General features: G+C 42.7%; 1 protein-coding gene across 8 annotated transcripts in view; it reads left to right on the forward strand.

The window, feature by feature from the left end:
- ARL15 (ADP ribosylation factor like GTPase 15) overlaps positions 1–16,741 on the forward strand; it is a 435,459-nt gene that overhangs the window by 119,762 nt on the left and 298,956 nt on the right. For all 8 annotated transcript variants that reach the window (XR_005834860.1, XR_569107.2, XR_569106.2 and 5 more), the window contains exon 2: positions 16,324–16,468. Coding sequence is in view for 5 of the 8 variants with exons in the window: in XM_008692544.2 (XP_008690766.1) it covers positions 16,324–16,468 (145 nt within the window). In the remaining 3 variants the exon portion in view is untranslated. The remainder of the gene's footprint in view (positions 1–16,323; positions 16,469–16,741) is intronic.

Consider the following 16,741-nt stretch of genomic DNA (forward strand, 5'->3'; position numbering starts at 1 on the left):
GTTCGGTTTGAGACGCCAGTCAGATATCCAAGTTGGAGATAGGCGCAGTAATTTGCTTATGAGTTTAGAGGTCCATGCTGCAGATGTAAATTTAAAGTGAAAAGCTTCTAGAGACATGGAAAGCATGTGACTGGTTGAGAGCAAGCATGTGAGTGTAGATAGAAAAGAAGCATTAGGTCAGCCTCAGATATCCCAGTGGTAAGAGGTTAGTGAGATGAAGCAACTAGAGAGAAATGCCTTTCTTGGTAAAATAAGAGGAAATCCAGAAGAGTGGGTGGTGTCCAGGAGTAAGTGAGAAGAAAGCTGTAAGGAGAAAATGGCAAGATGTGTGTTAAAAGGACATGAGGTCTGAGATTTGACTGTTGGGTCTAGTCCTGGGGACATCATTGATGACCTTGAGAAGAAGAGAGCACGTGGTTAAAGCCTGATAAGATTGGGTTTGGGAGAGAAAGGAAGGAGAGGAAATAGAGATGACGCTTTTAAATTGTTTTGCTCTAACAGAAAACAAATGGAGGAAGAATTGGGTCCTCGAGAAAGTCCTTGCCTTTCTCCCCTTCCGTTTGCTCCCTTCCCCCTCTTTTCCTCTAATCCCCCTTTCCTGGTTCGAGAAATAGTATGCTGTATACTGGTGGGCATCACCCTGTAGAAAGTGGAACTCAGGGACTGGGGACAGAGGAGGACAGCTACAGCACTTTCCTCAAGTAGGCTGAAGGGAATAGAATCTGGTGATAAGACTGGCTTTTGAGAAGAGCAATACAGCAACCCACAAATACTGGCCTTAATGTATCCTTAGAGCTAGACAGGAAGCCCTTAAAATCCAGAGAGATGCAAATTCAATGAATTAATGAGATAGTTTAGGTACAACCTGGAAGGGATGTTGCTAATCCGTATCTCAGGGAAGAATTACGTGCTACCAGCTTGACTCTGGCATACCTACTCCTTAACAAAACCATTTTTAAGGCCTGACATTTCCATTATAGGGACTTGAAAAGGAATTCTTTTACGTGACTGATCAACATTTTGCGGAAGGACCAAATCATGACTTGCTGTCAGAAGTCTGTGGTTGAAATTTAGAATTACGTATAGACACGAAGTAAATCAAACTCTAATTCTTGATATTTTTTGTGGTAGGTTTGAAATAACATTTTAATTTTTGTCATTAAAATATTTTTCCTGTAATCATGATTTAATTGTGATTCTAATTAAAACTATCAAATTGAATAATTTAGACTTGTGATCTTAGTATATTTTTGTAATCAGAATTGAAGTGTTTGAGAACTTAAGATCTACCAAATTTTATGTTTGATTTATTGGTGTTACAAAGAATTTAGTACTTGGAAACATTTGTGTTAAGCAATCAAAGTGCTTTAAAAAGAAAAGTAAATTTATTAAATTTATAAATACAAGTTAAAATTAAAGGGAATTTAACAAATTAAGTTTGTTAATGGGACCAAATGTTAAAGTACAATGATGGGATTTGTTAAGACAAAAGCATAGGGAGCAGTGAAGTTTTTACATTTTGCCTTTAGTAATTTCAACATTAGTTTGCAAAAGGAGTCATTTCTTACAAGAATACCAAGAACACTCACACTCCCCTTGGTATGTACAGACTCCCTAGGTGACCTTATCCATGGCTTAAAAACTACCCAGTGATCCTCATATTTATATCAGCACTCCTCTTCAGAACCCCCAACTAATAGGCATCTCAGAAGTAACTAAAATCGAATTCTTTTAATTTCTTTCCCATCCAATACCCCCAAAACTTAATTCCTTGGTTGTTAAGGACAGGTTGTTAAGGTTGTTAAAGCCAAAAAAATCTAGGTGTCATTCTTGATTTCATTTCAGTTGCTAAGAAGACTTATCAGCGTCCGGGCAGGGAAATAAATGGTCTATTCAAATTGGGTAATTTGAGGAGCTTTCACTAATGAGAATATACAAAGGTTTGGACACTGTATGAGGAAACCATGGCTAGTCCCAAAGGAGCAAAACAAGGGAGCCCTTATAGGAACCCAGAGGCAGAGAGGGCTGCGTGGAGGGGCTGGCCTGACAGGGGCCGTAGGTCTCACTCTCAGGGTGCAACCAGCCCTCACTGGCCTGGCAAGGAGGGAGCTGAAGGAATAAGCATCCAATTTCATTCTTTCTCCCTTCTCTTACTGGTGCCTCCACTGTGCAGTCTGACCAGAAGCCAAGGCTGGGGTGCTCATCTGTGCAGTCCCTACAGGTCAGCCCGCGGGCCCACGGAGCAGGGAGAAGAGCCGAGGCAGGCCGGGGCCGCACTCACGGAAGGCCCCCGGCACAAAGGCTAGTGAAGCCGCAGTACGTTATTTCTGGAACATAACCTAAATAGTTCTTTCCCCGTGTATTTTCTGCATTTGGTGTCCATTTCCTATTAAATGTGTCTTTGAACTCTACTTTTCTTTGTGGTTTATGACCCTCTTTCTATTTTTTTTTTTTTTGGTGGAAACATTACTGGTATATCGTAACAGCTAAACCAAATTCTCTTTTTAACCTTTTTCCCGAACCTCTCTTGAGTAACGATGCCCCCATCACACCACTGTTTGCTGAAATATTCATTTAGTCAGGCAGAGGTCTTAAAAGTTTAGCCGGAAATTTCGTTAACTAATATGCTTTTTATAGCCAGATAATTTGAATATTAAGTTGTCAGAAGTTGTATTAAGCCTAAATGAACATATGTAGAGTATAATTATTAGCAGTTGACATTTTAGTATTGTGTGCTTTGTTTTCTAAATCATCAGCCTTTTTTGAAATCTCATTAATTGTTGGAGTAAAATAAATACTGAGTCTTTTAATCCAAGTGTAGGAAATTCTCGAGCTGAGATTCAGTAGAGTGTTGCGACTGTCACTGAGACATGTCTGTAGTCTATTGTAGAGACTGTATGAAGTCAAAGACGAGCAAATTCTCTAGTCCTGTCTGTATGACCCCCGCCCCTTTTAGCTCCTCTTGCCTTTCCGTCCTTGGTCTGTGAAAGTTTGAAATCCCTACTTTAACCTGAATTGAAGGGGATTTAGAGTGTATCTTTTGCTCCTGTTAGATCAGATTTTATTGGATCTCTTTTCATTACCTCATTCACTTCTCTTTCTTTCAAAGAAGAACTAGCTATGGCTTACAATAAAAAAATCTAAGAAAGCTTGTAAGAAATACATGATTTAACATTGTGTAATGTAGCATTTCAAAAATCTCATGGTTTAAGATTTCGTATCATTTGTACTTTTTTGAGGGTGAATAGAAATGTGCAAATTATAGGAAATTGTAAGTTATGGAAAATAGGATTGCAGAGAGATGTGGTGTTTATGTATAGTTGATTTGGAAGTCTTGCTAGTTAGTCTCAGGGCAATTTTGTATTCTCTACCGTACCCCACTGCCACCAGATTATGTGACTGTGAGGTCTTACTTTAATACAGACAGAATTAGTTAAGACTGAAATTCTTTGTTTCAGATTCTTACGTAGCAGAGAATCCTTGCATTTTTCTGGTGATGTCTTACTCCCCTTGTGATTCCCAGATGAGTCCTGATCCTCTCAGATACATTTTATGTACTCTTTTGGTGATGAATATTTTCTCTCTGCCAACACTGTCTCTAATTTGTCCATGAACAATTCCCTTGAGGACCTTTGTATCCACTATTATTGTAATTATAAAATCGATTCTAACACTAGATTCAAAGAATCATGAGTTTCCCTTTCCTGCTTCTGGAGAGTCATGGGGAGCTACAGAGTCCATTCAGGTGGAGTCATAATTCCTTGTACAGACTGCCATAAATTATTTCCACAGATTCACCAGACAAGACAAAATGTCCTTTAAAAAAAAAAACAAAAACATGCCTTTATCTGATGCATTGCCTTCCAGCCTCCTCCGTATCATTAGTTGTTCTTTAACATGCTTGTTTACTGCAAGCATTCAGATTTTATTCTTTTGGGAAAGCTGAATTTGTCAGCCAAAGATGATGGTTTTTAAATTTTTTTAATTTTTTGCAAACCATAAATATGATTGTTCTTTTTGTGTGTGTATGTTCCAGATGAGTAGTTTTTTGTTGTAACAGTTGCTTCACGATTATGCTGTGCTATGCAAGCCAGAGAAGGGAGACTGGAAGGATTATACATTAGACAAATATGTCGAACACCGGAATGGTCTATTAAAGAACACAAACAAAAAACGGCCCAGTCACACATCCTTAGGGGATTTGTGTTTCTAGTGACAAGCTATAACACAGACAACTACCTGATTGAATTTTTTTTTTTTAATTTTATTTATTTATTCGACAGAGATAGAGACAGCCAGCGAGAGAGGGAACACAAGCAGGGGGAGTGGGCGAGGAAGAAGCAGGCTCATAGTGGAAGAGCCTGATGTGGGGCTCGATCCCAGAGCGCCGGGATCACGCCCTGAGCCGAAGGCAGATGCTTAACTGCTGTGCCACCCAGGCGCCCCTGAATTTTTGTTTTTAATTAACAAAAGCTACGTGCTATACACATCTCCAAGTCTGCACTGTCACATTTTCCGCTAAGATGCTAAAGTGAAAGGAAAGTGAGAAAATGTAGGTGTGGACATCAGAGGTGCCAGGCATTAGCCCTCTATGCATATGCAGCCAGCCCCTACCTTTGTATATGTAAGAACAGAGCGGTCGGAGCATGGAAAGAAAGCAGAGAATGCATGTAGGGTAGGAGAGCTGGGAGTGCGTAAGTGGGACATTAAGAGGGCAAACGTGTTTGCTCAGGAAAATCCCAGCCAGATTTTCTACTAGCTTCCATCCTGCCCTCCGCTTTGAGTCAGCTGGACTCTTCTTAGCCATTCGTGAGACTCTGGCATATTCTTTCAGAGTAAATCCATGGAATTGGAAGATCAACAAATGCTGTTGTATTTTATGTTCTTTAAATTGTAATAATAGAAAAAGTCTACTCTCTGTTGGGCCAAAGGACAAAATATGTAGTTGGTATTGTTTTTGGCTGCCCTACAAATGAATGCTGTATTTGCAATCCCACAGGAGCTTGGCGTCAAGGCTTCCTCCTTTCATTGCTGAAGGTAGGGGACAGCTATTTTTGTTCTCTGCTCCCTGGCAGCCAGGACCCCAGCGTGAAGCCAAGGTTCGTCCAATTGGATGCTCCAGCTTGACGCTCATTGGCACCTGGCTGGTGCAGTCAGAGGTCATTCTTATACCACAGTGGAGTTGGGCGCGGGGTGCCAAGTAGTTAGTACAAATGGCGACTCCGAAACCAGCAGTTGCCGCCATGTCACCATGGGCTGCCTTGGCTCATCTTGTTCTTCAGCTTCTCATCCATTCTGTGAATTATCAGTATGCTGCTATGTACAACCAGACTCCTGTCTGGTATAAAAGAAAAAGGACCCTCCTTTCAAAAAAACGCTTAGGATGTTCAATTATCATATTTTCTTGGTAGCTTGAGAACTCCTTTGGTGGGAGTTGGTGCCTTATTTGACCTCCCCCCCCCCCACACACACACAAAGTTGATCAGACTTTATTGTAGTAAGACCCCAGATGAACAGGTCAGGCCTGTAGTTCCCTCTGGTATCTTCACCAGCCTGTTAAATGGGACCTGTATTGTCTATATGGGGACATAATTTAAGGCATTTGTGCTGTATTTCAGGGAATTAAAGAGAGCAAATCATAAAAATGTTTTTAATATAAAGTCCACATGCTACTTCTAATATTGTGAGGGAACAGAAGATTATTTTTGTTGGTATTTCAGTTTTGATCAGTGATGTGTGGGTGCTGAGAGAAACCTGGTGAAAGCTCCGATGACCTCAAGTGGAGCTGCCTTCATCTGCGTTGAGCCTTTGTGGAGTTTGACAGTGGCCGGCAAGTGCCTCTTTAATGAAACACACCTTTAAATAACAGTCTCCGATTAATTCCAGCTTCTAAAGTGAGAAGATGGCTTGAACTACCACTGCTGCCAGCTCAGCTGTGGATCTGAAATATCCAGCTGTGCCCACCCCCCCTCCGCACCAGTGCAGACTCTGCAATCAGAATCTGTCTGACACGTGTGTTGATGTGTGAGGCGAGATCACGTCTCGTTCACTGTATTGGGTCTTCAGCGGTAGACCGGAGTAAACATTCATCTTTGTCAGCACTTAACAGCAGCGAGATCTGAGGATACGCAGGGGTTACAGACCCTTTACTCCCTATTATGCTTTTGTCTAGGTCCACATACACATAAGGAGGAGATTCACATTCAGAGAATTTGGTTTAGCTGTTAAGATATACCAGTCATGTTCCAAAGCTGTTTCATAGTTTTCTCAGGTGAAGAAAAAAAATCCAGTGTGGGTCCCACTGTACATCATATCATGATCCCTTTTCACAGCTGTTGTTATAGCAAACCAGAGGACTGTCTGCATGTCCTCAGACACCACTGGCATTTGGTATGTCCTATCAGAACTTTGACCAAAGGGATAATAAAATAAATCCAAACCCTGAATTATCTTTAATTATCAAGAATCCTGATGGGTCAGAAAAATCTGTTCTCCTTTGGAAAACAACTCTAAGTGAGAAATCTAGTAAGTCATGATGGTAATACCTACTGATCGAGCACTATCTGAGCATGTGGTAGATAGTACCTCATTGACTGACTAATCCCAACAATCTGTGAGATGATCCTTACTTTCTGGATTAGGAAACAGATACCAGTGAAATAATCTCCAGATCCCAGTGGGACTCCATTTCAGACTTGTCTGACCATGCACTTAATAAAGCCCTGTACTTAATCACTGGGGAGCTTATCAACCACGTGGTAGATGCTGTGTCAGCCACTCAAGGTCCAAAGTTGAATTAGAAGTGGTGCCTACATTCAAGTGCTCCAAGTCCGGTGGCGTGAAGATGGACCGGAAATCAACTTCACAGAATGAGAAGTGTTACGAGAGTAGGATAGGAGAGGTGCTAAGGGAGTTAAAGAAGATCATCTAAATCAGTCTGAGGGCACAGAAGTCTTTCTGGTGGAAAAAAAAAGATCATGGAGCTGAATTTCAAAGGGGTGACTAGGAGCCAGCTAGAGGGAGATAGTGGAGAATGATCTGTAGGCAGAGGGCCAACTTCTTGCACTTGCAGCACGAAAGAGACTGGAATGAGACCAGTGCATGCAGGATTGCCATGGGGGTCATGAATATGGTGGAAAATCATCTCCTATACATTATAAACTTAAAATATAACTTTAAATTTTGTGAGCCCCGGTTTAGGTGCTCTACAAACATTACAACCATTGTCTCATGCGATCCCTCAAACAGCCATTGGAGACCACAAATGAAGGCAAAGTCCAGATTGTAAGGAGCCTATCTGCTTAGATAAGGAGCTTGGACTTTATCCTGACAGTTGTAAGTGGTCCGGGAAATATTTGAGATTTTGGGAATGACTTGATGTGTTTAAGAAAGGTCATTGTTAGCATTTTGGAGACTGAATTGAAGTCTGGTAAACCTGAGGTCAGGAGACCAGTTGGGAGAACAGACTGTGTTATCTAGGAGATAGTGGGGATGTTTTGAACAAAGCCTTTAGGGCTGAGAACAGCAGGGAGATCACAGAGAGGGAGTGGGACGGTTGAGCGGGAACTGGTGACTGATGGGGTATGTGGGCCTCAGGTCCATCTTCGCAGAGCCTAAAGATTGTTAAGTGAAGGAATGCTCTGTTGTTTCCCCAAATTGGGAAGAGGATTTCCACTGTTAGGGGCTACCAGAAAGCCAACTTGGGTTTGATTTGTTTTGCTCTTTTGTATTACAAGGCTCCCCAGCTCCGGTTTCAGAAGTACCAAGAGCAGAGAGAATTTGCTTTATTAGAATCTGTTCTGGGAATTTTTAGAGGATACTTAAACCCACTTGAAGGTCTACTTAGGGAGCCTAGCTCTTTTTAAATGTCTTCATTCCCTGACTTCCTAAGTGTACAAAGTATAGGAAAATGCCCTTGGTAAGGAATACTAATATTGTTTATATATTTTTATGCCCCACTTCCCATCTAGAAATGTTCTTTTCAGATAGTGACCAAAAATGAGGTTTGGTACAAAATGCATTAATTATTCACTTTCAGCTAAATTTTGTATTTCTTGGCTTTTTAGGGAAAAAAAAGGTACATGGTCTGAAACTGACCCAGGTGAAGCCCTAATTTGGGTACATGTGTCAATATACATATAAAGCTTGAATCTTATTACACACAGTCATGCCTGGGAAATTTTCTGCTAGTTTTATTGGATAATTCTGTTATTTTAAAAATCGATAGTTAGAAATGAGATATTCCATCTAGCCATTATAGGAGAAGAATTGCATGGTAAAAATAAGACCTTTATCTTCTACTTAGCTACCTTTTTGAGTTTTAGTTTTAAAAAACAAAACAAAACAAAAGACCACCTTCTCCTCCTTGACCGATTTTCAATATGAGAAGTCCTGAAATTGTAGAGAGCTAGAAATATAGGAGTGTCTTGAATTAGTGTCTCTTTAAATCTCATTATCAGATACATGGCCTAACTTTAAAACCCTACTTTTGGTTCATCTTGAGGTGCTCGTACCAGGACTGGTGAATGCCGCCCATCAGGGCTGACTGACGCACGGGCTGGGAGCCACGTGGGTCCCTGGGCTGGCTCAGCGCAGCAGCACTCTCTCCCATTCAGGGTCTCAGATGTCTGCTCCTCTGCAAAGCCGGGAGGCCAGTGTCTGTAGCTGCTAAGCATGAAATCCCCTGCTTCTGTTTGTTTCTTTTGTTGCCACGAGTTAATAGGGACAGAGACAGGAGACAGCCCAGAACAAAGCAGAAATAATGGAGTATTTCACCCCAAAAAGGAATGTGGATTGAGAAATACAAAGGGTAAGGGAAAGACAGACTTGGTGTCCCGAGGCAGTGTGATGTATTGGCCAGAAGCCTCAGCCCTGGGACAATTCCGGGCCAAAGCCTTCCTCAGTGAGCTTGGAGCAGCCCACATGGCCGAAAGTTTTGACCCATCTTCTGTAAAAACAATTTATTGTTTTTCCCACCAGGGTCTTAAAGGGCCACAGGATTTTTCACCTTGAAAGGTGGACTGCTCTGGTGATGTGGGGAAGAGTCTTCTGGGATCTCCCTGGAGATCAGGGGCCTCTTCCCGGTCCATGCCGACTCCCTGCTCCTTCCTTCTGTTGCTATAGGTGCCCCTTGAATTTCCATTCTCTTCACTTGTTTGCAAGAACCACTGATTTATCCCAAGACATTGGGACATACTTGAAATTCATTTTTCTTGCAGGTAGAAGGAAAGGATTAGCTAAGAGATGGCATGTGTATTATAGATTATCTCCTTCACGTGTATTTCCACACATCCTGGTTTATTCATCTATTTTCTCCATACTCTCCCCCAATACAGTTTATTTGGTTTATTATTTGCTTATGTATTTACTTTACTGAGGGATAATTTACATATACCTACATTTTAAGGGAGAAAATTGAGGACCGTTCTTTAGAGATTTTTCTCCCCCTTGCTCCCGTGCTTAGAATCTGAAATCTCTTCAGCCAGCGTGGGCTTGTCTTAATAGACAAGCTTTGTCCTTGCCAGAGGACAAAAAATGGTTAAGTGAAAGCAACAGACAGCAGGGCAGAGAAGCCAGCAGCTCTTCAGGGCTCCCTCGCCTCCTTCCCTGCTCCCTAACTCAGCCCCGCAGGAAGCAGTTCCTCCAGCTCTATTGGGAGGAAGATGCGGGTACTTGAGCCATAAACTTGACAGTGCAAGGAAGGAAGCAATGTCAACACTTGCGTCGTCCCCTTCCTCTGCCAGGTGTCTGTTCTCTCACACAGGCAAACTTCCTTAAAGCGCTCTCATTCCCTGGAAACCACGGACACACCCCACTTCTGGGGCTCTCCCCTGATCCCTGAGTCTGGCTTCGGTGGTACCAAGGCTGAGGGACACGAGTAGGCGCTCTGGAGCCAAGCAGCCCTGGTCGGAGCTCCAGCCCTGTCACTTCTGAGCTATGTCACATTGTCATATCTCTGTGTTCCCTCTATACCAGCTGCTGCTAATGTCTTCTCCACGTGGCACCCCCTCAGACGTTAGCGGCTTCCAGTCCTGGCTCCACTGAGGCCAGTCATTTACCACCTTTGGGCCTCAGTTTCCTTATCTGAAAATGGGAAGCATGTAGTGCCTTTCTCAATGGGTTGTTCAGGGAGTAAGTGAATTAGTACATATGTCACTTTTATCAGGTGCTAAATAGTATTAGCGACATTTGGCTTTGTTTTTAAGTTCTGGGAGCACCCATTCTTCCTCGTGTTTTTTTTTCCAGAAGTTTAAGTAGTTTTATAAACCTTATGACACATTTTGGTTGTGGTTTCCAAAGACGGACCCACATTTGACCATTACAGTCTTAGAAAATATTTTAAATCTTACAATTTTAGATATTTAAATACTAAGTATTTTATTAATTGGACATGGTTAGTGTTAGAAAACACTTCTAGAAATTGATTTCCTTTTAAAAGCTGCTTTCATTGTGAGAGTGAGGGTCAGAATGTACAGGCGCCTCTTTTTGGTTTTATTTCCCCCCCCCCTTTTTTTTTTTAAAGATTTTATTTATTCGACAGGGTNCAAGCAGGGGGAGTGGGAGAGGAAGAAGCAGGCTCATAGCGGAGGAGCCTGATGTGGGGCTCGATCCCAGAACGCCGGGATCACGTCCTGAGCCGAAGGCAGATGCTTAACCGCTGTGCCACCCAGGCGCCCCTCTTTTTGGTTTTAAAACCAGTCTAAGAAATAAATCCATTTCAGGTTATGGGTGAATTCTCTCTTGGTTTTAGATACCAACTAATTGGTGTTGCGTGCGTCTTACAAGTACTATGGAGTGCAGTGCCAGGACCCACCCTAGGACTCCACCGAAAGGCTTGGTTATTTGCTATCAGAAATCTGTGGTTTTTAGTTGGTGAGACCCGTATTTAAATATGGAGGAGATAGTGTGGGGTTGGGGTAGTGACTGCATGGCCCTGGGGAAGTCCCAAAGCTGACTGAAGAACATTTTCCAGCAACTATACAGAGCTTCAATCAAATTGAAATCATACTCAGAATAAAATCATGTATTCATGATGAGAAACAGAGCATCGATTGAAACAAATGCCATGTTCCCAAAGGCTAGGGATTCAGGGACACGGAATGGTAGGAAATCCTGGCAATGCGGGGGCTGGTGCCAGAGGGGGAAGATTGTGAGTAAGACTCAGTCCAGAACTGAGAAGTTGTAGGACAGCTCTGCTCCTCTGCTTTGGTGCGTGGCCACCCTTGGTAACTGTGAAATTAGACTTTATGAATCAAGGAGGAATAATAGGTCTTTGGGTCAATGTGTATAATTCTATCATCTACTAATTCTTACAATTAGGAGATGAAACAAAACAAAACACGTGTGGCTAGAAGTGTGTATAACCGACCCAGAAGTGAAAGAAGGAATTGATTCTCTGTAGGAACCAGAGAAGACTTCTCAGAGGAGGTGCCATCTGAGCAGAACTTTGAGTAGGAATTTGCCAAAAAGAGAAGAGTAGGAAGAGCCTTCCCTCCCGCAGGCGCACAGTCTAAGCATGAAGTGCCCAGACTGCTGGAGGGATTAGTGAGTGATGGGGAGGGTAACCGGGGTCATTGAGGGGGTGATGTAGAGGGAAATGAGATCTACGGTTAAGTGCTGAATTAGTGCTATAATTTATAGTGCCAGTTCATGGAGCTATTCACGGAGTTATTCACCGTGTACCTATTGTGTATAGTGCTTGACTGGACCTACCAAGATGTCTGCCACTGTCCCCGATGGAAATGGGGACATTTTAAGATCATCTTGCTGCCTCGATGCTAGGCCACCCATCTGAAACGCAAGTTCTCATTTGACCTTCACAATTTAATCTTTGGCACCCCCCCCCCAAGTACACACAACCATTCTCTTTTAAGCAAATATTGCTAAAGCTTTTGTTTATCTTTTTAATTAGTCCACCTTTCAGCTACAGGTTATATGATTTGTCCAAAGTCTGCAACACAGATTTCTGGTGATTTGGTGTCTGCCCTCTCTCAAGACCTTGGTGCACCATGGTTTCCTCACATACAATGTCAGTAGAAGCTTATAGGCACTTGCTAAGGGGAAATATCCGGCATCCCAGATACACTGGGTCCTTTTGAAAAGGAACAAGTCATAACAGACCCTATGTGAAAAGACCTGTGAACTGAAGCAGTCTAGACAAGAGACCATGACCTTGGTTGCACACGCGCGCACCCCCCTCCCCCCGCCCCATAGTTACAATGCAGACTCACCCTGTTCTCTATTCCCTGCTGCAAGTAAGGGCAAAGGGTTGTGTGTTAGTGTCTTGGGTTAGAGTGGAAGGGGATGGAGCCTGTGGAAGGTGCTGTGGGCTGGCGAGGGGAAGTACCGGCATGTGGGCTGCCAGACCCTTGCCCAAGGAAACGATCACCTAGGATACATTAGGATAATAAGCATCCTGATGAACAGTTATTTATTTGTATGGTGCCTTTCTTGTAGCAAAATGCATTGAACTGATGCCTCGTAACATCCTCCCGAAGAAAGGAAGTGGCAGATAGTGTTAAAACGTTACTGGTTAATCATGGGGAAACTGAAGCATGGATAGGTTTATGGAGCCTGAACAGTCACACAATGCCTTAGTGTCTGGCCTGGGAATGAAGCCTGAGTTTGCCGCTTGCTGTCAGGACTGCCGACGCCATTGTGTTTAGCATTGTACCACAGTGAAAGGGGCTTACTCTTAACAATGCGAGAGCTGCTTTAGGAGACAGACACAATGAACTTTGGTACAGTATAGTCTAGAGGCCAAAATGAGTAATTTTCAGTAAATTGACTATGAGATCCAAAGCTTCATTAAGTTTTAAAATGAAAAACAAGTGAAGACTGTACAGTTTTTAGGAACTGACTCAAAAAAACATGAACATTCTTTTCCCGTTTGAAATAGCATATTTTTAAAAGCCGTATTTTGTTGGCTCAAAATCTGACACTATTCCTGCCAAGCATAGGATTTATTTATTTCAAATAAATATTCAAAGGTTCTGTGATTTATTTCAAAGATTCTGTCTTGTAATGATTGTCAATCTAACCTTTATGCCTTTTATGTTCCAAAATACCTGATTTCCATAGACTGTGTTTGTGGGGGGTAGGGTGGGGGAAGGCTTTTGTTTTATTCAGATTAAGTTTGGGTTCTTCCAGAACAGTTGAAAATACAGAGCCTGGAATTCAGGAAAGAGATCGGTGGCGGGGAGAGGAGAGATACCACGTTAGGTGTCTTAAACATCACTGTGGAGAATTTAGAGAGAGGCGATGAAACATACGTATGGATTGTGGTGTCACTGCTAAATTGCTATTCATGCCCAAAGTGTCTTAGTGACCTAGAGAAAATTAACAGGTGATCTAGATATTAATGAGTTTGGCTGCAAACATTTTTACGTTCTGGATTTTAAGAAGAGCATGAAGGTGAAATTTTGAAACTTCAAAGTATGTTGAGTAATATTGGTATATGAATAACTTAAACAGGCCAATATAGCAATCACCTGCAATTTTATTTTGTATTTAAGATTTGGTTGTTCAGGCCAGGAGAGTTTGGGCCAGTGTCCCTCCAGGAGATAGTCTGAGGGAGAAGAGCTGAACAAGAAAGGGGCAGTGGGGAGCCAGGAATAGGGTCTTTCCCTTCTTTCCCCAGTGAAGATCAAAGTAGCCCAATGAGAGAAACCACAGTGTGATTAGTGGTGTTGCCTGACGTAGTTGAACATGGCAGAACTCTCCCAAGTGAATAGCTGCTAGCCAGTGGTCCTCTTTGAGGGAACACAGGTATGTATGCGTGTACGTGCATTTGCATATATGCATCTGCTTCTTCGAAAAACTCACCATGAGTCCAAGAGACTCAGGGATGAAGTTTGCAAGAATCACGCTATCAGCCAACCTTCCTGCGAATCCAGGATGTGATGTATTGGCATCTAGGGTGCTCTTTATAGTTGTGGTCATTAATCTTGTAAGAGAAGGCATAACGGAACTCAATGGCAAAGAACAGCAACTAGTGTGAGGGAGTAGGAGAGGTTGCTGTATGTACGCAGACTGAAATAATTAGGGCTCCTCAGGCTTGAAAAGACGGAGCGGAAATAGGATTAGAGTTTAGTAAATTTGTGAAGAATATGGATTAGATGATCATAGAAATGTTTACAGAAGTAGGCAGAACCTCTTAAAAGCTGAGAAGTGAACTGAGGACAAAAAAAGCTCTATTATACCGGGAAAGTAGACCCTGTTCAGCAAAATTACTCTTGAAAACTAGACTTGAAGTGAAAGGGTCAAAGGTTACTCTTATTTTGCTGCTATTTTCTTGAAATATGAAGGGTCCACGAGAGAATAGATGAAGCTTCCTAGTAGTTTTTACATTTTCTTTTTTCTTAGGTGAAATGTCAATGTCGTGAGTTCTTCATTCAGTATTTATTCATTGAAGATAGAGTCTATGCTGTGTCTTCTGCTAAGCCCTGGGGACACTGGGATGTAGATGGAAAGAGGTGGTTTAGTGGTGAATAGGAAACCGTAACGGTCGGTGTGATGACTTGACAAGCGTGCCGTGCCGTGAGAGCTTGACACAAATTGCTAACATTCTCCAAGGATCAGATCAGGTGCCCCTGGAGAAGGTGCTGAAGCTGAGACCTGAAAGCTGACAAGTTCACTGAGCCAAGAGCTAGGGGAAGAGGGAATGGCATTTGGGAGTGCCCAGAGGTGCAAGAGGGTCCACGTGGCTGGGGGCAGAGGAGAGGCAGGAGTGAGTGGAGAGGGATGGGAGAAGTGGCAGGGCGGGGCGGTTGGTGGAGCAGATTATGGAAGACCTTGCAGATCATAAGGGTTTGGACCCTAGAACAGTGGGAAGTCATTGAGGGGGTTAAGCAGAGAAGATCAGATTGTGTTTTTATAAACAATCATGGTGGCTGCCATGAACAGAGAGGTCAAGAGTAAATATACTGGGACCAGTGGGAAAATGTTGGTGTTGTCCAGGTGATGGTGGCTTGAACTAGAGAGAAGTGGACAAGTTCTAGAGCTGTTTCAGAGGAGGTACAGACTGGACTTGTTGACTGACTAGGTAGAAGTATGAGAGAAAACTAGTCAAGCTTGACTTGTGAAAGCCAATTAGGCCTCAGATCTTATCCGAATGAGAATTAGCACAGAGTTTTTATAGGTCTCTTCTCTCATGATCTCCAGATGACCTAGAGTCAGGAGGTTTCCCTCCCTCTCCCGCTTTTTCTCTCCTGAATTATCGAGGACCTAAATGTTTCAGGCTCTGCAAGTCAGCACATAATTGGCCCCCAATAAATGAATGTCAAGTAAGTAGAAAGATCATAAACTACCGAATTTCCAGTTTCCTAAATCTCCCTGCCTTTAACTCTTGCAGAGCAAACAGTTTCTTGCCGTGCCCAAACTGCGCGACAGTTCATGGTAGCCTGAGGTCAGTTGACCTGAAACAGAATTTGGCACAGGTCAAAATGGCAGTGATACATACAGGGACTCTGTTGAATGATTTGTAAAAGCTTTTTATTTTCAAGGAATACCAGAATTGGAAGACGAATACAAAGAATTTTCCTATGTCTCTCCGCTTCACCGATCATTAACATTTTACCGTGTTGGCCTTATCACACTTCTCACCATACAGAGCTGATGATGGACACAGATTTAGAAATTTTCTTAACCTATTAATTATGGACGTCAAGACCCTTCATCTCTAAATACTTGACTAGTATGTGTTTCCTCAGAACAAGGATTTTCCTTTTATTAAGCATAGTACAGTGATTAAATTTAGGAATCGTTACCTCATGCAACACTGTTATCTATTGTGAGGTCTCTAGTCAGCCCTCGCCTGCTGTCCAAATGTCACTTCTGCCATTTTCCTCTGCCTGTTCCACGGATCCAATTCAGAAGGCATTGCATTTGATTATCCTGTTTCCAGTCTTCTCCAACCTAGAACAGTTCCTCAGCATTTCTTTGCCTTTTAAGACATTGAGATTTTGGAGAATGGGCCAACTGTCAACTCCGTGGAATGCTCCACGGAGTGGTTTTGTCTGAAATTGTCTCGTGCTTAGATCCAGGCTGTGCATTTTTGGCAGGAAGGCTGAGCGAGGATGTCGTGCCCCTCACAGGGTGCCTGTCACAGCAGGAGGGGAGCCGTGAGGTCTTGTTTCTGGGGATGTTAACTTTGATCACTTTGTTAAGGTGGTGTCTTCTGGGTTTCTCCACCCTGAAGTTACCTTTCTTCCTTATGATGAATAGGTTATTTAATTACTTCTTCATACTTAGTCATTGTAAATGTTACTAAGCTTTGTGTCTAGTCTTACTTAAAAGAGCCCCATTTCCCCCCTCTCTTGGCAGTGTTTTAGAGCACTCTGCTGCAAGGGACCACCGCCCGCACGCCCTGAATATGACCTGGTTTGCATAGGCCTCACAGGCTCTGGCAAGACCAGTCTGTTGTCGAAGCTCTGCAGTGAAAGTCCCGAGAACGTCGTGTCGACCACAGGTGGGTACTGTGCCAGGGTTCTACCCCTTTCTCTTTCTCCCCCCTCAGATGTTCTGGTTTCTTATGCTATTTATGGGACCCCTCCCTTCTATTTTGGTTAAATGCTTCAGTCGGTTTATTTTGGGGTGTTCTGTTTTTCAAACTAGAGTGTGGGGGGTAGTGTCATTAAATTTCTTTACCCTCTATCTCTCTAGTTATTTCAGTGCCACTGGACAAGTCAGGCTCAGAGAATATTAGTACAAACTAATGCTGAAACCTGGAATTCTAGTTCTG

This window comes from Ursus maritimus, unplaced genomic scaffold (genome assembly GCF_017311325.1).
Source record: "Ursus maritimus isolate PB19 unplaced genomic scaffold, ASM1731132v1 scaffold_15, whole genome shotgun sequence".
In the NCBI taxonomy this organism is placed as follows: Eukaryota; Metazoa; Chordata; class Mammalia; order Carnivora; family Ursidae; genus Ursus; species Ursus maritimus.